The sequence below is a fragment of the Erithacus rubecula genome, assembly GCF_903797595.1.
Source record: "Erithacus rubecula genome assembly, chromosome: 2".
NCBI lineage: Eukaryota > Metazoa > Chordata > Aves > Passeriformes > Muscicapidae > Erithacus > Erithacus rubecula.
Window position 1 is genome coordinate 96,195,526 of NC_136685.1, and position 26,771 is coordinate 96,222,296.

At 37.5% G+C, this 26,771-nt stretch overlaps 1 protein-coding gene across 17 annotated transcripts in view; it reads right to left on the reverse strand.

The window, feature by feature from the left end:
* The window catches only part of NRXN1 (neurexin 1), a 659,042-nt gene that overhangs the window by 198,700 nt on the left and 433,571 nt on the right, over positions 1-26,771 (reverse strand). For all 17 annotated transcript variants that reach the window (XM_079298612.1, XM_079298607.1, XM_079298599.1 and 14 more), the window contains one exon: positions 8,265-8,446. In XM_079298612.1, the coding sequence (XP_079154738.1) occupies positions 8,265-8,446 (182 nt within the window). The remainder of the gene's footprint in view (positions 1-8,264; positions 8,447-26,771) is intronic.

Here is a 26,771-nt window from a genome sequence, read left to right on the forward strand (position 1 = left end):
ATATTTACATAAATTATATAAATATATATATTATATATAATATATATTTATATATTTTATATATTCATATATATATGCTTATAATATAGATATTATTGTATCTATATACAATAAGCAGAATATTACCTCCACAGGACAAGTGGGCAAAAGTAGCCTGATCTTGGATTTCACTCTCAGTCATCCAGAGATCTCATTCTCCAAATAATGACAATTTCCTGTATTTCAGTTCCTTCTTCATTTGGATGATCAGCCAGGTTACAGTGAACATCTCAATGGCTCTGCTACTTCAAATAGCTAAGTATCCTTTTAATCTTAATAAAGTTGCTAAAATGCCTGCTAAATTTTTCATCGGTGCTTTTTATACATGGCAATGTTCTGGGAGAGTTGGTGCCAAGTTATTAAAATATCTGCAACCTTCACATACAAAGGATGTTGGCTAGTAGCCAGCATCAGGAATTTTGAATTACAAGTATGTGATTAGATTGTGATGGATCTAAAACGTCAATGAGAGGAGATAACTTTAACTAGGAAAGGTGGGAGGCAAAATGGTCTGTACTTATCTGTACATCATAAACTAATTCCTGCACCCTCCTTTCTGAAGCCAGAAATTTGTTACTTATATGTGAAAAGCCTTGACACCAAAGGATATACCTCCTAATTCTGACCACATGCTTATTTGCTTTGTTGTTGCTGCTTTTTTTTTTTTAATTAAGTGGAACTTATCAATGGTTCCCATCAAGGAGTTCTTCCATGTGAGCACACCATACAGTTACCACCAAGGTGACTCCCTGTTCCTTCCCATGCCTCATCTCATGGGAAAGAAAAGGTATGTAATCCCTGAGACCCCTGGATGTTTGCCACCTGTTTTCACTGGGATTCACTGGGACTGCTGAATTTGCACAACAGACGATTTGGAGTTTGAGGACATGGTAGAAGAACAAGTTGTGGAACAAGGGAAGGAGAAGAGAAAGAAATAGTCCTTGAAAATATGACTGGATGTAATCCATAGAGTACTTCAGAGCTTTAAAAGTGACAATGTAAAAAATTAGAGGAGCTTCATGAAGAGGCCATGAGCCTCTTCAAGTTTGTGCTAATTAAATATGCTTAGTCTTGTGCTTGCTTTTCCAAATTGGTCCACTTGAATTCTTAAAAATGCAGAGGTTTTGTTATTAATATAACATGACCCAGGCCGAACCCCTTCTATTCCTAATCTTGGTGCTTTTTTAAGCTCAACAAGAAAATTCAGTTCCATGTTTTCGTTCTCTTCTCGTGCCAGATCTAAGGTTTCATTTGTGCACAATTTGCAACAGTAAAGTCACAGGAAGGCTTGTCATCAAATTCACTACCAAAGTTCTGAATTTTAAAGAGTTCTGACAACTGATGGATTCAACTTCCAGCTTAATTTTGAGATATGCAGGATCAGAAGGGAATTTGGAGTCCACGACCTGCTCTTCATACAGTGCCATTGGCCTCATGCAATTCTTTCCAGATGGTTTTCAGCTGATTCTGATATATGTGGGCTCCCCAGAAGTGTTTTAAAGACCTACCCAGCTTCAACCTTTTCTAAAAGGAAACACTTGAAGAGGTTCATCATTGCTGAGGGCTGGAGCATTGTGCCACTGACAGGGTATTTTAGATGGGAACTTGGGTCCTACTTGCTGTGCCATTTTCTCTGCTCAAGGGGCTGCAGGTGGTGACCCCATCACACAGCATGCTTTTGTGGGAAGGAAGCTTGTATCATCCCAAAATGAAAAAGGAGCAGGATGCATAAAGGAGTTATTTGCTGGATAGAAGGGAGCAAGAATTTCTATTTTATTCCAATATAGAAGAAGAAAATGAAAGGAGCCTCCCTCAAACACATTTCTAGGCTGAGGAATCAAGCAGTCATCTGGGAGATCAGACACACCAGACTGGTATACTGGACCTTCCCCAAAACATCAGGATTTCTCCTAGCAGTACTCCCTGATGGCAGTTAATCTGCTTAGTTACATCAGCTGTACAAATCCCATTCATATTTTTCATACAGCAAGGTATCAGTCTGTTCTGTGCCAGAATTAGCACATTTCCATAACCTTCCCTCAGCAATTTGGCCTGTTTATGGCAAGAACAGACCACTGTTGCTCAATGTGCAATAATAGATTGTGCAGAGTATTCAAGATGAAGCATTAACAAATAGCTTATATAATAAAAGCCCTTTTCAGAGCTTTTTTAATCTTTGTCTCTTCTAATACAAAAGAATAACTTAACTGCATGGTTTCAAGGCATGACTTGACCATCTCAGTGATTCATTTATTTTCTTTCCTACAAAGTTAGATCTTTAACCTGATCAGTGAGGTAAATGATTGCTGCATTTAGCACAAATTCCCTGGATTAATTCATTACTCCCATTCTAATTAACTTAATGTTTGTGTGCATTGAATTGCATTCTCACCTGCCTGTCTAGTCCCATAAATGAGTCTTCTTTGATTGCACTGGTTTTTTGTTTTATTGTGTTTTTTTTTAATTCAAACCCACAAGCAAGTCTGGAAATTCTTTTTCCATAGTAATTTTTTTTTTTTTTCAGTTTAAAGGTTAACATATACTCTTGCTGAGTTTTTGTTCCCGAGAGAAACCAATCACTGTCCATAATAGTTAAACTTCCTATAGCCTCGTACATTCACATATATAAATGAAAAAAGAAATCACAAATAAATATCCCATCCATAAGCATAATAAAGAAATATCAAATAATAACAGAATTCTGAACTAGATAACATCACCCTTATGAAATTTTCTTATGCTTCAAGGTAGCAGAATATTAAAAATCACAACTCTGATAAACATAATGGTCTAAAGTCTGTCCAGGGCTCCAAAGTGATCCCTGATGCCCACTTAGCTGATATGGTGATGACCTGGTTTTCAGAGGTGCTGACTACATTCAGCTTCCATTGACTTTAGCCACTGTTGTGCATGTTCAGCACTTCTAAAATATCAGATTTCTAAAAACTAGGTCTGCCCTTTTTTTAAAAATCTCTTCCTGGATGTGAGTAATTCAATTTTAAACTCATTACTGTTTCATGAATATACAAGCCACCATTGAAATTCCCAAATCTTTGCTTTCCATAGATATGCATACAATAATAAGGAATCCTAGATTTGAATGATAATTATTAGAAGAAATAATGTTCTAGAAATATTATTTTAAAAATATTATTAAACTCTTCCTGGGAAAATTAATTAGCTCCAATACAAATCACTAAAATCAAAGATATTTTTATCATCAATCTCACTGAAAGTACACCCAGCTCTCTAGGAATTGATCCAAATACAACCAAGTAAATAAAAATCAATTGCCTTTCCATTAGACATTAAGCCAAAGACATGTGAAGTATTCAAAAGAGAATAACAAATGCATTTATCAAAAGATATTGCAGTTCTTTCCCTGGTACACCCAAACACAGAACTCTGATCCTCACTTGAATTTTTCTCCTTCTGTTCACTTGAGGGAAGGTCATTATATTTGCATAAGTTATAACTATACATATTTTTTGGATATGTACAAGAAAGACTAACAGAGTCAGCTATTAAAAGCCTAGTGTAGCAGAGTACTGCACATGTATAACTAAGAGACAGAAGGAGGGGAGTAGGAAATAATACTCATTTCAAGTTTGCTGAAAGTTTAAAAAAATCAAATAAAAATATTATTTTTACAATATATATTTAATATATGCAGTATGTAAATATTTGGGACAAAAAGCATGAACTGAGTTTGCTCATGATCTAAAACTATTTTCTGTAAGACATACAATCTTTCTGCTCCTGAGACTCTTCACCTCAGTCATTAATTGTAACTCTGAAAGCCTCACAAACACATCTTGGAAGTCTAAGGACAATATTGATTAATCCATCATGCCAGTAATGCTGCAAATTCACTGTATTTCAGGTTAATTGTGTCATGCCTTGCATATATTGATACCATCTGTTTTAACCATACCATATTTTTTCAGGCAATGTGTTAGCAAATCTTTTGAGGTAGTTTTCCATGATTTATCATCACAGTATTCATCTTATTTGTTAGTGCTTCCCTGAAAATATTGTTTCCTAGGGACATGAAATAGAGCAAAACAAAAATATCTACTACAATCTACCCTGAGTTTTATTTCTTTTTATTTTGATATGTTTTCTCAATCCTAAGTATAGACAGACTGTCACTGTTCTGTCACTGGAATCACAGGGCATTTCCCCCCACTTTCCCTCTGGTGAGGGTTAGGACAACATTCAAACATTGCCACATCTGCCTTATTCCTTATTTCAGACCTCTGAATGTTTCCTATCAGAATGATCATCACCACTTCATATAATTCAGCAGGTCCATACCTGTAAATGAGATTAATTATCACCCTGCTTGAGTTAGGACAAGTGACCAGTTCCACTTTAGTAGCTCACGTGCCCTAGGCTGGGTGTCTTCTCTGGAATGCCAAAGCTTTATACTTTTAAAGGTCCTGCTGGCCTTATGCTCCATACAAACTTCTTGTTCTCAACTTCAAAATCAGCTGTCACCATATAAACAGCTGCTTTGTGCTCTGCAAATACTTTGATTTTCAAATGGACTACACAGACAAAAACACAGAAACTGCAGATTCTTTCCATCAGGCATAAAAAAAAGTTACATTTTGTTATAAAGTCTTTCATTTTAACAATGAAAGATGAAAACATGGTATAATGGTATAATTTACATATTTTTTACAATGAAGTCTGTTGATGACTCTTCTCAAACAATGCAAATACCCCTTGTGCATCACAGGAGAATTAGTTTCCTATGTCACCAGCATTGACAGAAAGAGCAATTTAACAGGACTTTTTAGCCCTTTGAAGTGATATCTTTGTCTAACTTCATTTCCTCACCATAGGAAAGCTAAAATTTTGAGGCAGCAAGAGCACAATGCTTGTGGAAGACAATACTATCCATATATTTGTGCATTTGCTTTCTAATGACGTGGGATAATGGTGGGAAGAGAAGAAGAGTGAAGGTAGGAACAGGAATCACTGACAGAATTACCTAAGGACACTAGAAGTCAGACAAAAAGTTAAGGACAGAAGTACCCATGGTGATTAAATGAACACTGCATGGAAAGCTGCTGCCTTTTCCCATGTGACATGGAGATGGATGCAGACCATATCATGAAAAGAACCAAAAAAGGAAGCTTGCATTAATTATCAGAGCTATCTGTCCTTCATTTATCCATCAACAGGAGAGGAAGTGGCAGTAGAATTTTAGGTATGATATCTATTTCCTCTTGAACTTGATCTCCCAGCAGAGACAGAACAGGAGACCACTTCCATATGGCAAGTCAAGTGATTGAAATGAAAGCTAATTTCTGCAGCTCTGGATGACCAAAACATTTTAAAATCCCTTTCCTGAAGTACTGTGTTGCAGATGTATCATACACACAAACAGTCCTTTATATTTGTGCTGCTACAGTACAGGTGGAGTTTTATCATAATCTGTCTTGGAATTTAAAATATTTGCACTGGAGCTGTTAAGCTTCTGGTAGCAATGCAGATTACACATTTCTAAAAATGTTTCTTATAACAATGGTCATTTGGAGAGGTTAAAGGATTACTTTAAATAAATATGTTCCTGACCTAACACCAGAGCTGTGATTCAGACAATCAAGCAGCAATTTTTAAAATCAGAATTTGTTACAAGCTTGATATCATTATTAGGTTTACATTGTTTTAAGTAAACAGAATAACTGTTTACACACTCTGAAGTACCATAATCTAACTTGTAATTTCCTTTTCCATTTCTAGAATGAAGAAGGTTAAGAGCAAGCTACCTCAAAGCTCTCAAGCACCCTCCCCAACATGCCAGTGAGGGCTATAATCTAATTTTTTTTAAAGCAGTAGTTCCAGTGCAACTCTTTTTGCCACCACATGCAGGTGAATTATCCATACACAGATGGTACACAAGGTACACAGGCACATTTTGCTCATGCACATTCATGACACAAACAGGTGAGTGGGTACCTGCAAAGGAACATGCAGAATTAAGCACTTCCTTCCTTCTAGTTTTATCTCCTTCCACTATCCATAGCATGTTTCTGGTTGTTTAGTGGTAAGAAACTCCTAGTGGCATCTCAGCATTGGTGAACCAACAAAGTTTTGAATGACAAACCCCTCCTACTGTTTTTATTATTAACACAGTAGTTGCCAATATGGCAATATTTAGACCAAATTAACTATTTTTCAAATATAACACATATGTAGACCTCCCTGTTTCTGTATTCTCTTCATTTTTATAACTGTGATATCTCACAATATCTTTCTGAGCTAAAATGGATCTCAGGTAAAATTCTCAGAAGTATCTGCAGCTCAACTGACTTAATAAGATATATGGTCTTAGGTGTCACAAGTGCTTTTGAAAATACTGCCTTTCAACTTCCCTTTGAATACTATCCTTATTTGAATTAGATTCTGGGAAATTATATCCCAGTAGTTTTCCAAGCTTTATCTATCACTGACAACCCTTATAAAAATCCTTGCCAAATGTCTCAGGATTTCAGGTCAATCCCTCAGTGTCTCCACTCTAGGGACAGACTACACTGAAGCTGCTCTCAGAAGGTCAAACCTCATTCCAGTGAAATTTCACACAGTTACCATTTTGCTCTGAAGCAGAGCAGGCCTCAGGGAGGCTCCCAAAGACCCTTGCAAAGGCAGCAGGGGAAAGCCAATATCACCTCACAGAGGAGGATGATAAAAGGCTTTGCTGATTCACAGAAATTTCAAAAGAACCACTAAAGTATAATTTCCCATTTCCACCATCCCTATTAAGCTGGTAGTATTTCTGTCCATAGAAAACTTTCAATTATTCTTTTGTTTTACCATCTTTTGCTACAGCATGGGTACAAGAAAATTACTTGAGAAAAAAAAAGGATTGAAAACCACAAACATTTATGAGCAGAAAATAATTTTTGATCTCAAACTCATCATTAATGAACATAATGTTTGCTTTAAAATAGAAATATCATGGCTCAATAGAAGAGCAAACAAATATTATCATTTTGATAGATGTCAGGTGTAGTAAAATTACAAAGAAAACATTCCTTTGTATGCTAATAAACAAGAAAAAACTGTAAGAAGAAAGCAACTGTGTTGACCACAGAAGGTGGGTTTGCACTGAGATCACAAATAAACAGGTAAATTATAATAAGGTGCCTGGTGTTTGCAAAGCAAATATTTAAATTCTGTCTAGCAGCACAATATGTAGGCTTGAAACATGTAGGTTGGTTCTCAGTTTTTCTGGCACCTGAGAGAAGTTGCTTTGTTCACATTTTTAAACTAAGATTTCACAATACCAGCCAACTATTTTGTCTATGTGATTCAATGAAAGATAAAGGGTATAGACAACCTCTGAATTTTATTTAAGGTTTTCTTTCTTTGTTTATTTACTCAAGCCAGTAAATGAATTTTTTAAAATCACCTTAGTCCACAATGTAAGAGTGCCTTTGCAGAAAAAAAGGAGTCTGGGAAGATTGAATACCATAATCCCATCTAATTTTGAAAATGATCACTGCTGAATGCCTTCTGAGGGTAAAAGTGTAATTGGTTATAGATCAATAAGTAATTTCATTCAAAGAGAACTCAACTGTTCCTGAAAGTAGAGACATTCTCAAATAAAAATCAAACTAACACATTAACAAAGTTCAGATTAATCTAAACAACAAAAATTTATACTGCTCTAGTTATGTTTTTCTCAATTGATCATTTATTTATGACGCCATAAAACTCCACATGCTTTCAATTTTGATTGCTAGTTCCTTGTTTTAAGGCAGCTGAAATTACTTTTTAAGACTTCCTAGGCTGAAAGTCTTTCTGCTTAAGATTTACCATGGCAAAAAAAGTGGTGAAATGAAAGGACAAGTTCTAATATTAACAATAAGCACAATGAGCTGAATGAGATTCCAGATTAGATTCCCCAGGATAAACATACCTTCCTCTGACACTGCTAAATTCTCTTCCATGTAATTGCACTGCAATAAACTGCTCTATCTGTACAGGTATACCTGTATGATTTTTAATTGAAAAGCCATGAAAAGTAGCACTGTAGCAAATAAAAAGCACTTTTGAGTTTACCTGAGACCCTGCACAACACCATATGAAATAAACCAGCATCATTTAGTTCGCTATTGACAATCACACTCAGACAACATAAATTTAAACCCCACAAACGCAGCAACAACAGAGACAAGAAGGAATCTCTTGCCTCTGGTGCTAATACTTACGATGTGCAGCTCTAGATAGTCTCCAAGGCCAGTAGAGCTGTCCACTCGCACCAGCACAGCCTCTTTCTGCACAGTGCTAAACCCTATGGCCAGTCTGTCTGCCCGGGTGCTCGGCCTGTCGTTGGGAGGCCACGTGTAAGTGATTTGTCCACCACCTTTGCTAAAGATGTACGTTGTCCCCGCTGTTAAAAAAAAAAAAAAAAAGAAAAAAATATAAATAAATATAATCAGCCCGCTCGCTCCGGTGCGAACCCACGCACAGATCGCACGCCCTACAAAAATCAGGTTCTCACGTAGGAAATGGATTCATAGGATGTGTTTCAATGTGAAGAGGTCTTTATCTCTGAAAATTATGCAGCGAGTGAAATATTAGTGGGTTTTATATTGTGCAATCAGCAGTGAATATAACTTAATTGCAAGTGAAAAGGCTTGAAATACCATAGCTCTGATTCAGAAATGCGTATCTGTTTGGAAGAGCTCTTAAGCTTATGCTTGATGAACATATTTCTGTGATATGTAGAGGATGGATGAGTTAAATCAAAGCTTTCCTCAACTGGACTTCCTCAACTGGACCTATGTGGAGAAATCAAGTAATTCCAGTTTTCCTCACGACTAACAAAAAAAAAAAAAAAAAAAAAAAAAGCAGCAACTTATTAACACAATAAAAATGATACATGGTAGTGGCCAGCAGAGCAAGATGTTAACAAATACATCCAGATAAGACTTTTACAAATCTGAGGTTTATCATCTTGTGACAGATAGGGATAACAAGTGGAAACACACATTACTTGTCATGTCAGGACAAAGAGATTAGTCTACCATCTGAGTAAGCAATGCCTTATTTGCATAATGCTCAATGTACATCTTTTAAAAGTGGAAATCTTTACACGTTATATCCAGGGTGCACTTATAAAATCTATAATCTGTTTGAAACAAGTGTTGTAATCCAAAACCACTTAGCACTCAGGTGCTTAACTTCATCACCAGCATATTTCCTCAGAACTAAAATAGCAGCATATCCGGACATTTTCCATTTAAAACTTTTATCTTAACAATAGCAACAGCACAGAGGAGGAAAATTGTGCATACATTTGATCTTTCATTGGAAAAGTCACTACAAGCTGTCTACTCCTTTTCCATGAGGGTAGGTCAAGGCTTAGGGAGATAGGTTAATGCATTGTAAATATAGATGTCTAGTTCTCCTGTCTGTGCAAAGCTGTCTCAAAGTGTGGCTACTCTCAATTTTATTGCATTTTATCTATTTTTATTACATTTTATCTATTTCATCAAATAGGTAATGATAGGACAAGTGGGAATATTTTTAATCTAAAAGAGAAAAGATTTAGATTAGATACTAGGAAGAAATTCTTTACTCAGAGGGTAGTAAAAACCAAAAAGAAATGTACACTTATACCACTTATTGAACTCCCACATCTCAAAACCTTACTCTACTGCTGTGCAACCTGCTTTGTGTCAGCTGCAATGCAAAAAGGACACTTGGTCTTCTTGAAAAGATCTCATTTATTTGTTTCTAACATCACTTTTCCTTCATGGAACTGCATGCCTGTTAATTACAGAGTTTTGGTAGTGCCATCAGTCTATAATAATATATGCATGGTTCATACCACTAAAATCACTGTAAATCTCATTTTATATTAATACACTTGTGAGAGAGTTTCACTGTGCTTCAAATAGACCTGCTGGCTTTTCTCTTAATGCAAATATACCAACCAGCATGTGCGTCAGGATACTTTGTCAACTTTTTTCAGCAAAAACAAAGACAACAGCAGGTCTGTTATTTAAGATTTCACTTACACTTTAAGTGAAATCATGTTTTATCTTTATAATAAAGAGTTTTGCAAGAGAGGCGAAGATTGGGGCTGTGCCAGGGATTGGTAATGGACTTGGGAAAAAGGTGTCTGGTATAGGATGTGTGTGACAAAATCCTCCTCCTCCTGCTCTCCCATCCTTGCTTTCCTCCTAGCCAGTGGTCTGAAATGTACAACAATCTGCTGTGTGTCTTCACAGTTACAATACATCCTGGAACAAAGACACATTGAACAGGTAATAGATCCCCCAAATTCTCCCCTTTGCTGCCACTGTTGACTCCAAATCTCCAACTGAAGAGTTGGGACCTTCATGGGGTTTATGTCGCTGTGGTGTCTGCAGTGAAAGGATTTTTTTCTGTGTTGATGAAAAACTGAGGGCTTGATCCAAAGCTCATTAAAAACAGTGACAGCCTTACTGTTGACTTCATAAAACATTGTGTCAGGTCATGAATGAGGGCCTTATAAGCAACAAAAATGAGAAGGAAAAACAACTCCTTACACCTCAATGTCACAGATAAAGCTGTTAGAACAGTCCACAAGATTTAAGTGGCAGTGCATAATTCTCCTTTTCTTGGTTGTCTTGGATGTGTTTACCCAATTTATAAGACAAAGAAAAAGCCTGCCAAGCATGGTGGAGTCATAGTGAATACAATGACCCAGAAGTAAGTCTTCAGATCTGAACAATGAGAGGCTCTGCTGCTCTTACTCAGAATGAGTCTTGGCTGCATTTTTGTGTTAAATACTGCCCTTCAAATCAACCAGGGAAGAGCAATTCATTCCATACTGCTGCCGCATTGAAGGCAAGGTCAATGTCAGTGGAGCTGGATAAACCTAGCTGTAAATCTTCAACTACATAGAATAAACATCAACGTTTTAAAAAGTATCTCTAATCCACGAGAACATGTGGTTTATGGGTTTTTATGAGAAAGCTTTCCCTCCTTTATAACTGCCCATTTTGTAGCTCTTGGAAGTAGCTGTGTGTCTGGTAAAAGACTAATTAATCCATGCTGATGAATACAGATCTGCCTCTGTCTGAGCTGTACGGGGAGTCACGTTCTTCGAATTTCCTGTATTAATTATGGAAAAAATGGGTCGGAAGCCATTTGAGAATAGATCCTCTGGTGTTTATATTTCAAGAAAGACAAATATAATAATGTAAAATTTATTACTCTGGGATTGATCTCAGCTTATAGCCCAGCCTCCAATTAACTATTAAACACTAGAAACTGAGCAGTTGTGGGAAGCAACCCTCCTTACTATCAGTTTTGGATATGGTAGGAAACAACAGAGGAAGGCTAATTCACTTGTTTCATAAAGGCTTTTATGCTCTCTGACAAACCTCATAATGTCTCTGCTGTCTTTCAGAACATTGTCACGAAACCCCAGCCATCTCCCTTAGCTTGTGGCACTGTGTTGTTTGGAGTTTATCATCTCCAGAGAATTGAAAGCAGAGGAATTATAATGCCAAGAATAGCAATGCCATCAGCACAGTACTTGTAAGCAGGCAACTTTGTAACATGCCAGTTATATCTCTCAGCCACAGAATTTACTGCCTAATTCTTTATGCTTCCATGCAGACACACAATGTTTAGGAAAAATGTCCACACAGCTCTTTGAAATTCTTCCCCATGAAAGCATGGTTCCCATTGTAACAAAATGCCAGTGGTCAAGATACAGTAATGTTTTTTAATGGCCTGGGTCTCTGAAGTCCTACTTGTTTGCAAAATTCATTTTTATGAAATAGTGCATTCATTTCAGCACAGTCTGGCAGCAACTCCAGGACATCTGCTTACCTCTACAGTATTAAGCAGATAAATATTTTGTTTAGAACCCATTTGCTGTATTTATTATTCTTTATGACTGCAAAGCTTTTCAATATTTATTGCTCTGAAGTCACATTTGATGTAGCTTAATAGTTAGCTCAAATCAACAGCTTTCTGCCTTCCCCATGTTCATTCCAATTTTGAGTTTAAGGTATATTGCACTGAAGGGTAATGTACATAATTCCATTTATCCCATATAATGTAAGTAGCATAACATTTATTTTCAACATTCACATTAGGTTTCAGGTGCTTATGAAGTGAATGGAATGGTTTGATTGAGCTCTGGACCCTCATAAGCTGTGATTCCATCATACTCTGTGACTGAAAAACTGAAGACTAAAGCCTGTTAAGTTCTGTAATGAAAACTATTAGCTGCACTTTCATTAACAGAAAAGCAATGTTAAACTATTATTTAAAATATGAAGGGTAAAGACTGTTAGCAACAAGAAATTACCCAATAATATAATTTTCTTCTTTCTATATCTTATCAGTGCTTCATTCTGGGCTACAATGTGAACCTTCTTATTCCCCTCAGTAAGTAATTACTTGCATTGACAAACCCACTGAATCCAGTGAGACTAGTGCAGGCTACTATTAATTATCAAGAATGAAGAATTTACAATAAGAAAACATACATATATATATATACAATTGTCCAAGCATCTATATGAAGGCATTATTTATATTTACTATGTTCAGAGGAGCATATAAATCTCCATTAATTCTCTTTTTTACCTATTCATCTATGTATTTTAAGTGTGCACAAGCTGAAGTTGAGAAAAACACACAAAATTTCTGTACATATATTTGTACAGATTTTCTAAGGTAAGTAAAGGAAGGGATGCTTCCAGCCAGAAACATGATATTCCAGGGAGAGAGAGGGAGAGGAGGGGGTTTCAAAATAATCCCCTTGGTGGATTAAAATACAACTTTTGTGTATTGCTTCTTCCTTGACTTTGATATATTATCAATTGTTTACACAGAAGAGAGAATATATGCCATAGGGTTGAGGTGAGGAGGGTATGGCCATTAGGGTTAACCATGAGAAGGAGATGGAAAGAGCTTCTGGAAGAAATATTTCAAACTAAAGAGCAAATTTAACTGAATGCTTCCTGAAGGCATTCTGATACTCTCTCCCCCACAAATCTGGGCAAAAGCCTGAATATGGATTGGAACTGCTCTCCTGAAAAAGCTACATCAGGCTATTTAATAGCAGAAGAGGTGCATTCCCTGGGGAAAAATTTCAAAGGGATTGTTGCCTGTAGCTGTCCAAAGACCTTGAGTCACAAGGGTAGAAATGGATGTCTTATTTTCTATCCAGATTCTCTTAGATTTGTGGATAATAGCGACTAGGAGAATATTTATGGTGTTCCTTTGACCAAGCTTGGCAAACCTTGATAAAGGTTCAAAGTTTTCCTGGAAATTGGTTGCTACTAAAAATTTCTAGTTAGGTCCTTGAACCCATCTGACTGCATGCCCAAACTAGGACTGCTACAAACAGTCTTAACATTTGTCACCTGTAAGGTCACAAACTGCACAGCATAATTCCTTTGCAATTCCATTATTTCATTCATTGATCTTCCCTTCTTCCAGAGTAACTGTTAGAAAACTCACTGACCAAAGCAGCATTGGCAAAGATCATTGCTGGGTTTTGTTATTAATATTATCGTTAATGATATCATCTTCTCTCCAGGTAAAGAGAAAATGCTGAGAAAAATAAAGCAGCTGGAAAGTGTCTATTGGCCTCCTGTCAGCCTTTTATGGAAACATATCACTGTGCTACACCTGAGCTCTAAAATTCCATGCTTCTGTAAGTGAGGCTGAAACCATATCATTCCAACACCTCAACCAACTCAATCAGCTGGAGAAATTAATTTAAATGTACCAACAAAGCAGCATCTATTACTATTAATTCAAGCACAACTTTACATTACAGAACTCCTCTTCCCAAAGCATTAAGGTGACCATGACTTGCTTTATCAGAGCCTACAGGATTTTTCATCACCCTGCATCCAATTTTTCAGAGAGACCTATAAACCAGTGCTGTGTGTGGTTTATTATATTCAGCTATGCCTGAGAGCTGTCTCCAGGTAAAGGTCTAAGTGATAATAGAACCAACACAATCCCAAGTCACGCTGAGCATCCTGCCCTTTCCAGTGGCATTTGTTGAAGATTCAGGATACTAACACAGAAACAAAGTTTTCTCCTCAAACCACAGAAAAACCCCCTAAGAAAACCAGTCCTTTCTCCACTTATCCTTTCTTCCAGACTATGGCATTGATATTTGGACCAATGTTTATGTTTTACCTTCCATGCAGTAATGAAGTGGGTGAAAAAATACTCCATTCCCATTCCAAAAGTTTTTATTTAAATTCCCCAGTTGCTATCAAGCTCTATTGATAAATAGGGCTAGAAAGTGACAAACAACTAAAATTTGTGAGTAACAATGGCTCAACAAATGTGTATCTATAAAGAAAAACCCTGACACAGCTTAGCATAATTTTCCAAGTCAGCATAATTCTTAGCACCATAAATGACATAGTTATAATGAAAGTTTCAAAGAATTTAGGGAATTTTCCATCTAGAGTGATTTTAATATTTTAAATCAAGTAGCATCTTACACCTCAAATGACCCCATTGATTTAGATTAGATCACTTATCTGGAGTAAAGTGCTACTCAGTTTGAGTAGGGACATTGAACTAAGAGCCTCCAATTGGATTTAAAATGAATATCATTTTGAGAAGGACCTTAGCTAAGCAAGAGATAGCTGAAAGGACTCCTAAGAGAATAGAAACTAAGAGTATTTGTTCATCTGACTTATTACCAAAACATGAGTTGATTAACTGAATCCTAACAGACTTGATAATATTATGGCACTGATTCTGCAAAATTATTTTTATTTGAAACATCCACAGGAAAAAAAAAGTTCTGTGGTTTGTTGAGCTCATAAATATGTTGACTTACACCAAAAAAAAAAAAAAAAAAAAATCACTATTTTATGAAAGGATACAGTCTAATACAAATCTGGCACAGAGTGATAAAAGAAAATTATTGTTCTTCTCCAGATTCTTGCAGTTTAAAAATTCCATGGGTTGCCTATTATCTATCACTTTTCCAGTATAAATGCTGTTTAAAATGAATTTGAAATCATGCTATATGAAATGTAAGGCAAGTAATTCCTCATTAGGGCCTTGGACCTTTATGCAATGTAGATGGGTAGAAAATGATATATTTTGGAAATTAAAGTCTGCTTTAAATATCATATTGCACTCAACATGAAACATTTTAATCCATTATAACTCTATTAAAGATAACAAGGATAAAACATGTCTGATTTTTAAAGCTTGCCAAAAAGAATTTAAAAGCTAAGCATCTATAAATAAGGGAAGGTTTTAGTCCTCCTACAACTGTGTCAATATATAGTTAAATTTCTTGAATGCCGTCTACAGAAGTGGAAATTGTGTGGTTGAGAAACGCATATGAGAAGGCAATGGATTGAAAAGTATTTCCAAACAGATAAAATGCAAAGGCATTGTTAAAGAAACTTTCCTGACCATCCAGGAGCTACTCTGGAGTCACCCCCACACCACCTGAGCTGGGGCTGGAGACCCTTCCCAGCTACACCCCCAGACTCACACAAGCACACCAAGTCTCCTCACCAGCTCCACACTGGGCTTCCCATAGCAGAGCCACACAGCCTAAGCCCAAAGCCTTAAAATAGTTTGGTCATGGTGCAATAGCTAAACAATAGAATAATGGAATAACAAAATAAAATATTGGCTCAAGCTGGTACCTTCAAGGAGGGATCTTGAGCTGTTATAACCTCACAGTCTAAGTGCACCAAACTCTCCATGGTTGGCTCCTGCTGCCCCTGAGTGTCCAGTCCCCTGGCTGGGACACAGGTCCCTGAGCTCACTTGGGCTCAAGGGTTCTTGGCCCTTGTAGCCCAGCCTGCAGCTCACACTGCAGCTACACACCAAGCTACCTGCTCAAAATGTACTCCTCAACTCATTGTCTGGTTGAAATCACTATAGTCAGGTACTCTCACAGACACCAGGACTATCCAACTCCTGACACCAGGAATTGTCAAGGCCTGAACTTCAATTTAACCACAGCTGCAATCAGGCCCATTAAAATAAATTACCTTCACATGCACTGATTTGCTTCTAATGGCTTATTAGATGTTCCAAATCCAAAGTGAACACAGTGAAGGGGATAGTTAGTTGAAGGGATTTGTAACAGGATGCAGGAACTAGGACATTAGCTCAAATACTATGCAGGTTGATAGACACCAAATGTTGTCACCATCTGTTGGTGCCTGTGTGAAATCATTCAGTGGTTCTAGTCCATGGACTTTACAAACTCACCAGATACCTGGCAAAAGTTAAAAATTCCCTAAGCCAAGTAACTTGAACTGTTAGAGTTCCCCATCTTGCTGACTCAGCTGGGAAAGGAGTCAGCTGAAGACAGAAAAGACAGAAACTAGGACCTGAGCATCTCTCACAAAAGTAGCTCTGCACAGGTGTGCACACAGGCCAAAAACCAGCAAAAGGAAAAACAAAACTAAAGTTTCTCAGTATAGATCTATCAAAAGGCAGTGTTCTTTTCAGAGAAATAGTATTTGTAAGTAATTCATGCAAAACATTAGTGCCTGAAGTTAGGTTTTTATCCAAGCACCTACAGCAATATCCCAATTCTCAGAAGTGTTGTTGCATCTCCGGCAACCTTTAAAAATAACCCCCCTTCCTTAAATGGGGATGAAAACATTTGGAACAGCTGGCCTTAAGTCATTTAATAGTGTTAGAATGGACAGAAGCTTGGCTGCAAGTGCCTAGCATGCTTCTAGGCTAAAGTCTTTTTTTCTTATTGGCTTTCTTACTAATACAATATTCCAGCTATTCACTCTTACATTAACTTAGTTATTTTTAAGTGACGTTTATATTATGTTCCTTGCTAAATTGTGCATCTCATAATTGAATCTTGAAAAAATCCTTAGAGAGCTCTCAAAAATAGCCAAAACTTCTCTTGGAAGAAAGATAGAGGATGCTGAAAATGGAAGCACTGCTAACTGCAAGCCTGCTAAAGTCACTGAAAAATGATCCACACCCAAGGATGTCAGATGCTGGACTAAGATAAGATGCTGCTGTTGCTTGCAGCAGAAAGAAGGTACTGGCAACAACCCAAATTACAGGGTTTGCTGAGAGGGAGCCTCTGCTGAGAGCAGGTAATTCTATTATGGGCAATGTGCAATGAAGTTTTAGTTTGCAAAGGTACTGAAGAGTAGTAAGGAGTTCTGTGGCATTCATGTTCTCCTACTAATTAGTCAACTACCAGTGTTTAGCAGACAAAAATATTCTTGTGGCAGCATTTCTGAATGTTTTTGAGTAGTCAGACCTGGACTACAGCTGAAGAAAAATAGAGCACAGTTTCTTAGAGATGTTACATCTTGAAATGTGAAAATAGCAACCATTCTTCTTGTAGCAAAAATGAAATCAAATGAAATACAAGAGATGAAATCTTTGGAAAAACACCAATTTTCCTTGAGGCACATGAATCCACCCATGAAGCAGCTGCTCAGAGGCATCTCAGAAGGAGACCTGGCACAGGGAAGAACTGATGAGCGAGATGCACATTGAGTGCAGTCTTGTGGTGTTGTACCATCTCCCTAATTCCAAGCATGAACAAAACTGCAGGATATTCCATTTTATATACAAATCAAGTTTAAAAGCCAAAGGTAGTCTTCTCCAGCATTATATGCACTCAAACCTCCAAAAAGTATCAAGTAAAAGTGGAACATGATATGAAAGTGTTTGCTTGGTTGTCTCAAAGAACTTGAAGATAAGAACCAGCAAGCAGCTACAGATGATACTTCATTTGGAGAATTTTCACAGTCATTATCCCAGGGATTGACTTTGGAACACCAGTGTTTACTTACATTATCAAATCTGTGCATGACACAAACAGTGTTTAATAGGGGTACACAGACACAGCTGTATTTGTACTTAAATCTGTAAGGTTATTAGACCATTATAATAAGAGCTAACAGGGGCCAGCCAGGTTGGGCCAATTCACTTCCTTCCCACTTCTTTCTGTTCCACAACATAATAGATTTTCAATTGCAGCCTGGCACAGAAACACTACATGCTTTGTCATTATGATAATTGCTGCTATTCTTCTTTGCAAAGCCCTTATGCTGTTGTTTGTAAGCAACAATTCTCCACCAGATTCAGAGGATAAAGAGATGCAGTAAAAAACATGCATCTTAATGCTTTTCACTGGATTACAGGGTTAACTAATCAGTGTGGTTTAAGCACTGGATTCCATAACAATGTTTGGAGAGAACTTGACAAAAGAGTTTTGGACTCCAAACTGTTCAATGATCTCACCAGGGACTAACTCTAGTAGTGTTGGCTCTGACACTCCATACGCCAGTGCTACCTTAACTTAATTCACTCGTGTATGCAAGAAAGGTGAGCAGTTAATCACCCTCTGAAGACTAACCCAGCCTAATTAGTGCAGTGATTTTGTGCAGGCCACTCACTTCCAAAGGTCTGGCTGGAGGAGATTATGAGTGCTTTTAATATCCTGAAGATCAGTATTCAATAGTTTGGAAAGCCTTACTCTAATACAGTACTCTATAATAACATACATAAAGATGTCAAGAATCCTTCAAAACTGTAAGTGATACCAATGCATGTAGAAAATAATTCTGTGAAGAAATGTGCTCAGGGATAGCCCATTTTTCAATAAGTATTCTTCTAATTCTAATTCTACTATTCTAATTCTTCTTGCTCAAAAAATCTCATCCCAAAGTAAAACAGAACATTTCCAAAGAAACAAAGCAAAAAACAACATTTCAAATACACTAAACACCAGTCCTGCGGAATGAACAGCAGCACACCAGCTTGGAAGGACTCCTTCACTACAGTATTTTCTTACAGCATTTCTGTAACATAAAACATATTCCTAGGTATGTTTCTGCATCTCACACAAATATTGATTCAATTGAAAACACACAAATATTAACATAGAAATTGAATGTTATTGGACTTGAAATTTGTTAAGTTTTAAATTTAAAAAGTCATAAAAGGTTCTCTGCCTATTCTTGTAAGTAACATCAATCAGAAATTAAGAATCATAATTTAAATCCAGAAGGTTTTGTTCATATCCTGTTTAGTTCTCAAAGGACCCTACCTACTCACATGCTGGAGTCCCAGTAAGGAGGCTATTCAATGAGAGGCTGGCTTTGTGATGATATTGCCAGCATTTGCAATAACAATGCAACCTAAACACTGCAATTAAACAACAGAATAGTATTTTTTGAATACCCTGCTGTTCTAAAGTGCATTGTGAATATTAACATATTCCAGTAAATTAGTTTGTGCTCATTATCATAAGCAATTACTTACTATTTAGATGCTGCTGATATTAAATTGGCAAGCAATTTGCAAGAACCAATACATAGCATAAAAAACTTTTCAAAATTCTAACAGTATGAAAAGACAAGTGTTTCTAGCTACACAGTCCCTTACATACAGATGTCCATGTCTCTCTAAAAATTCTGTGTGTTCTTCCTATCAGTTATCTTTTTTTTCAGCAGCAAGTGGATAACTAACTACCTGAGGCTCTGTGACAAACTCTTTATAAACTGTGTTTTGATTCTGTGGAGTAAATCATAAATACCTCAGGCCAAATGCGACAGTAACATCTCATTCACACCAGAAAAAGAAAGTGTTTTCATGCTCATTTTTGAAAATAATAGTTTAGAAAACATATAATGTGAAGTTCAGTTCTTTGCTCTCAAAGCTATTACTTTCCTGATACAACACTGTCAGATGGTGAGGGTAAATCAACACCTTTGTTCTCAAGATACAGCCAGGAACAGAACAAGGCATGGAGAGCCTGTCCTGCTTTTAGCAATAACAACAACATAAGCCTATTTCTCTTCAGTCCCAGAAAGAATGTAATCCCAAAGGAAACAACCTCTAAACTAAACCCCAAGTTAGGAAGATCCAGGACTACTTTTCTGAAGGACACTTAGTCAATGTGACAGACGTTCCTAGCCCAGTGCTCTGCTCAGCCACAGAAAATGTGCAGATCAGGTACAGTGAGCCAAACATAACCCACAAAGCTTTATGGGGAATCTAAAACAAAGGGAACAATTTGCTTTGTTCCTTAGCTTGCAGCTTGTCCCCAAGTTTCAAATGAGAAGCACTGCATGTCTTTTGGCTCAGGTTGCTCCACATGCAGAGATCATGCCAGAGCACAACCAAGGATGGGGGCTCAAAAAAGAGGGAGTGGGATAGCTATGGTGTGGTGCACTTTGTCTAGTTGGCAAGGTGCTGATCACTCAAAGGTTGCACTCAATGACCTTAGAGGTCTTTTCCAACCTGAATGATTCTGTGAACAGGTTATCCCTTTCCCTGAGTCAGCCTGCACAGCCAAGGAGCAAAGATCAGCAGCCAACGGTGCTATCAGCCCTCAAGGAGCTCAAAGCTGTCCCTGTAGATACAGGGTGGGCAGGCTGATCCTTGTGCTCCTCCTGGTGAGCTGACAGACCTCAGCATGCCCAAGTGGGATTTCTGTCCCGTGTTTCAGTCATACACTCGCTAGCCCTGACTTGAATTAAGCACCCATTGAAACCACACCCTCAGCTGAGACGGCAAACTACTGGTATGGGTATTGTGCCTGTTTATCAAAATTGCCTTTAATGCAACTGTGAACCTTAATGGGGACCTTGGGAATCCAGCATAACATAAACAAACCACAGTAGTTTAAGCAATTCCCAGAATACATTTCTAAAAGTATAACTTGTGATCTCAGGTCTCAATCTTCCTAGCTACGTTTCAGTCTGGAACCAATTACTATAACCATCTGATCTTGCAAAATACACAAGACTGTAATAGAAACACTAATGCACCCTTAACTCCAGGAGCTCAATGGTCCCTGTCTGCTGTGCTCAACTTTGTACTCTGCTGCTATAGATTATTGGGTTGAAAATATCTTCCCTAAATATAGGCATAGCTTTTTTTAAAAATGTAGTCTGTTCTTAAATATATTTTATATTATTCAAAGCTGGAGCACTTTTAGCACCTTTCTTGTCACTACCTTTAAAAAAATACATTTCTAAATGCTTATTTTTTAAATCAAATCTTCCAATTAACTTTGTGAAGTAAAACCACAGACTTTTGCAGCTAAAAATGATGTGTGCCTTGGTCTCTGAAACAAAGTAATGAAGTTCTCATCTGATTAGCAAACTCAATGTTTTGCACTTATTGACCTTGAATAGAAAAACAATCAACTGTTTGTAATGAGAGTAGGGTTTCAGTCACTTCATATTTCCCCTTTCATCAATCCTCCATTCCCTTCTTCTTCTAATCCTAATCTGCAAGAGTTCTGATAAATTGTTTGATTTTTAACAGTACTGTAGCCATTGTGAGCCATTCTCAGAGTCATGGGCCACATCTCCAAACTGTTCTCCCTCTTCTGCTTGGGGAAAAAAAATACCTTACAGCTGACATTCAGGATCAGTGTCCTTAGCTACTAACTCCTTGTAGGTTAAAGTAGAAGGAATGGAAGCAGCAAATTACATTTTGATAAATAAAAGACGATGCATAACAGCATGCAAGGAAAAACAAATTTTTCACAGATTCCAAAAGAGCTATTTCTAAATTTTCTGGAAAAATCCTGACTCATCTACATTCAGAATCTTGGCTGTACATTACATTTAGACAGAGGATTGTTAAACTAGAAGTATAATGACAATGCAGGAATATTTCCTTAAACAGCAATTTCTATCCATTTCAATTAAAATTCCTTAATGTTTGTAGACCCAAACATGGCTTTTTTCTTAGCAGTGATGAAAAATGTCATGTTTCATGAACAGGATTCCTCCCTGTAGCCTCATAATCTAATAATACCAAAAACTAAGGGAACATGAACTTTTACTAAGAAAGAGTAGATTGTTAGAATTAACAACTGAAACGAGAATTTGCATATGCCATCCCAAAATACCATAAAGTTACCTCAAAAAATGAGAAACTCCTAATTTGCAAATTCAAATTACAAAGCATTTTTATGTTCTATAGCAGCTTTTCATCCTCTGTCAAATTTAAACTTGCATGTGAACCCATCCTACACAGATCAGGTGAGGGCTTAAGGAAAAGCTGAGGGTAGACACATGCTGCAAATAAAGGAAAGATATAGAAAATGCTTTGGATTAGAATTACACTGTCCCTCCAAGAGTAAAATCAACAGAATGAATCTGGCACTTAGAGAGGGCACAAGCATGGAAGAGAATGTTATCAAGTAATTGTTGTTTCCCTGTGAACCTCTTTATGCAAACAAACATCTTTAAAAAATATTGGACCTAAAGAGCAAGTCTTGCTCTAATTGTTGTGCTGGTGGCTGGAGAAGTCTGCTGTTGTTGGGTCAATCTGATAAACCTGACATAATTGTAAAGCACAGCCAAATCACATGCAAATCCTCTGAATGCATGTTAAACAGGCCTGGATCCCTCAAATACCAGACTGTTATCCCTATGTTATCCCTCTTCCCTAGGTCAGCAGTAATGTCCAAGAGACTTAATGGTACACTGCTTGAGGAAGCTGATGCAGCTCAACTGATGCTCTTCCTTCTCTGGAATAGCCTGGACAGCCTTTCTGAGTGCTGTGGACTTGAGCTGACAGTGCACTCTCCTCCTGGCACCTGTGCCAGGGAACACTTGTATGGATGTTCATCTGCTCAAGGGATTAAACTCATTGTATAAGACAAAACTGATAAGGAAAGGGTGAAAATCACAAAACTGCAGATAAACACAATATATGGGGTTCTCCACTAATGCAAACATAACTAATAGTCAGTTTCTATAAAACCTACCTAATTAGAGCTGTCATCAAAATGAAGGTCATGTTAAATAGTACTAAGCACACCCTGTATTTATGCTGAAATTCATGTTAATGTTCATCAAATAATTTCTATTTTAAAAGAGATTATTATTTCATACCATTATCAGTCTCAGCCTCAGTACTGTGCTGTCACTAATATGCAGAGACCTCAGTTTCAGCGAAAGATTTATTATCACAAGTGCTGAATTGGTATGAGCTCCATATCTCTGTATCTCTAACAAAATACAGATTCTGCACAGAAGAAAACTCCACTCTTTTGGAGCAGGACAACACTGTGCCCCTTAAGCTTCCCCTCAGCTGAGGTGGTGACCTGGATCCTTCATCAATACCTCAATGTATTAATTCTGGACAGCATAGAATAAACTGCTTTCTGTAGCAGATTGCATTGATGAAGGAGAGCTATTGAGGAATTCTCCCTTCCTTTAAAGAAGACACTATATCTGTCATGTCCTATATAACAATCAATGTTTCCCCTTGCTTCTTTCAGCTGCTTTCCAAGTTGGCAGTCTTAAGAAAACATTTTTAAAAGAAATCAAACTGGTATGTTTTTCTCAAGCCCTTTTATGCAAAGTTTTATATGGGAATAAAGTACCATTTCATCTGAAAAGATACTCTGAGCTATTATATTTTGGGATTTTCTGCCTCAATGTGTTTAATTTATTTATTTACACTCAAGACAGTTAGTAAAAGAGCAAGCAGCCTGACCTTTGGACAACTGTCAAAAAGCCCAGCTCTGCAGCTACAACAATGAGTATGACCTTCTTCTCTACCTTCAGCAGCCAACAATTGCACACAAGGAAGAAGAAAAAAGCAGCCTGGCCCGTGTATAAAACTGGGCTAGGTCAGGTAACACAGCCTGTTCTCAAGGCACTTGTAGATGAGCACTTTGTGAACACTCTCAGAGCATCTGGGATTTACCAGCTGAATTCCAGAACTGTTGCCTGTCATGCTCTGCCAGCAGCAGGAGCTGCCAGTTTTTGCCAGTTTTGCCATAAGAGATTTATCCACATTTTTGTCTGCTGTCTCTGCCACCTCAGACTGGATATTCCATATCATTTGTTTTGCTGAGGGCACCCTAAACACCTTATTATTTACTCCTTCATAATCCATATCCAATTTTCCCAGCTGCACGTGCACAGAGCTGGCAGGAAGGCTTTTGAGGGTACAGCTCCATGCACAGAGACCTGAGAGGCTCCACTTTTACCAAACACACTACTAGAAATCAGTGACTTGTTCCCAGCAGCACACTCACTGCTGCAAATAGGCTGCATTATAAGCCAGAGTTTGCTTCCAATAGATTTCCAAGGTCAAGACCACCAAAAGCATATATTGCAGCAGTGCTGGAAGTAGAACACAAAGTGGATATAAACTTATAGAAGAAACCTATCATGACCACTGTTAATTCTCAAAAGCTCTACACACCAAGCATAATACAAACAGCATATGTCAGTCATTCTCTTAGAAATAGAAACAGACACTGTATGTTCTTTCTCTGTTTTATACTGCATCAAAAATGGCTTGGTTTTACTAGAAGAAATATACAGTGCAATATCCTAAGCCATGCAATATGCTCCATGACTCAGAGGGCATGTGGTTGATTTTATTGATTCAGTTTTCACACTACTGTAACCCCATTATTGCCAGCAGAGCAATTGGAAACTGCAAGCCTATTCTAGATTGATAGACTCTGATATTTCTAATTTTCTAAAGTATACAGCTAGCTTTATTTCTTCTCTTTGCCTTTTTCTTTTTATTTGGATTTTCCTTTCTAATAAATCCACTGCTGTGGGACACCTACTCAATAGTACTCTAGTAAAAAAGGGACAGAATTCATTCCATTAGAGGCATTTATTGGTATTATTAGGATTTTACAACATGATAGCATAATCTATCCTTTGCCTGAAGTAAACACTCTTAAAGGAAAGTCCACTGGGAGAGTAAAACCGAAGCATTTTTAAAAGTGGTGAATACTAATCAGATATACATAGCTGGAGGAAAAAATAATGTTATAACAGGAAGATACAGCAAGTAGACCACACGACAAACATGATACCAAGGAATCAAAATATGATCTCAACACATTCTGTGGAGCAATAAGAGGGGAAGAAGAAATCAAGGACAAAATGGCAGGAGGAAAACATGACTGTCACTATTAGGAGCTAGAGGTGAAAAGTGGGACAGAAAGGTAAAGATCTGAATGCTTGCACTGAAGTCAACACAGTGGGGGAAAAAAGAGCCAAAGATTTCCCAGCTTGTGTCTCCAGGCTCTGTTATAGCTCAGGAAGAGACTACCAGGGTTTCAAGCTGCCACACACATTATAATGATTGGAGGATGCTTGGATTCTTATGGATGTGTTGCAGGACACCAAGACTGTTAATCATAATACCTCTGCTATCCAAACAAGTCCAAACTTCCCTGTAATTTTCTAGCTCTTTATTCTATGTTTTTTCTATGTGCTGGTCTTGATGCTGTCAGATTCCTCTCCACAGAAACGTTCACTACTCTTGGGGCTTCTATAAAAATGCTTGGCAATAATGCAGCCAGTCATTTACTGAGCTAAAAGCAGAACTGTAGCATAAAGTGCACAATAACACTGCCTATTTAGATTATCTGAGATAATAGTCTCATAAATTGTGACTATGCTTAAAGTGATCAACACTGACTCTTTCTTAATAGGCCTATTACAAGGTCAGCAATAGAGGATAAGGGAAAAAAAAAGTGTCTATAGCCTGTACTTGTTTAGAAGTCAGGTTTCCCATTTAGTACTAAAGAAAAAACAAAAAACCAAGCCATACTGTACACATACAACAGAGTCTGAAGTATTAGCAAACACCATTTAAGAAATCTTTTCCTTTTTGCCTATTTTCATTTCATTAAGCTAATATGACAAAATGAATGCATTCAAAGCAAAAGTATTGATCCTAGAGACTGTTTCTTTTCTCACAAATGCCAAAGTAAATTAGGAATAACTCACCTGAAGACAACTGAAGAGAAAGAAAACCACAGTGTACTAAGAAGAGATTCTCTTCAGAGCTGTAAAACTGGAAGCACCACTAGAAAGGGTTGTGTATTCTGTGCTACCTGCCTAGACACAGGCACAACAGGATGAAGCTGAGATGAAGGTGCCCTCTTGGAGGAAAGCACACCCCCAAGAGTTGTGTCTCCCTTTGTTGCCTTAGTTAGCTCTTTCCTAAAGAGCTAACTGGCAATGGAAAAAATTCCTCCCTGGGATGCCTGGCTGCCTGTGGCTAGCTTAAACACAATGCCTAAAATTTAGATAGCTCCAGATGAGACGATTCACACTTCCCCAATAAATCCCAGAGCTATTTACACGGGTTAAGAGCAGGCAAGAACACTGCCAACAAGATCAGCTGCATGGGGAGGGGCGGATTTGCCCTGCTAACACAGGTGGGAGAGGTAGAGCAATTCAGAGGACAATAGGCAGCAAAGGAGAAATTCCCAAATTGTTGACAAAAATATTATAGCAAGAAAAAATTGTGATAAATAATTATTTAGGCTTTGTTAATTGATCATCAGATGGAGACAGGCACTAAGAACATAGAGGTTATGAAAGAGAGAGACACAAAAAATTTTCTTTGCACCAGCCCCGAGTTTGTACAGTGTGAAGCTTACCATTAATTTTGTAACTTTGAAACCTTAACTAAGAATTGGTTCTTTCAAATTAGTTTGCAAAATTCTGCAGCTGTAATTGATTTTCAAGCATTTTTCCTTTCAGTTCATACACAGGTAATAGGCAGCACAGGGAGCATGATGCTAATCAATCTCATCCTCAAGCCACATCAATCTTGGATTAGTATCAACTCAATGTTACCTAAGTTAAATCACTGCTTCAACAAAAGCCAGATGATGAATATTTGACAAGGAGTAAGGTGGTACATGAGATTTCCTCCATGATCTGGTGGAAGCCCAGAAAAAATGCCCAGTA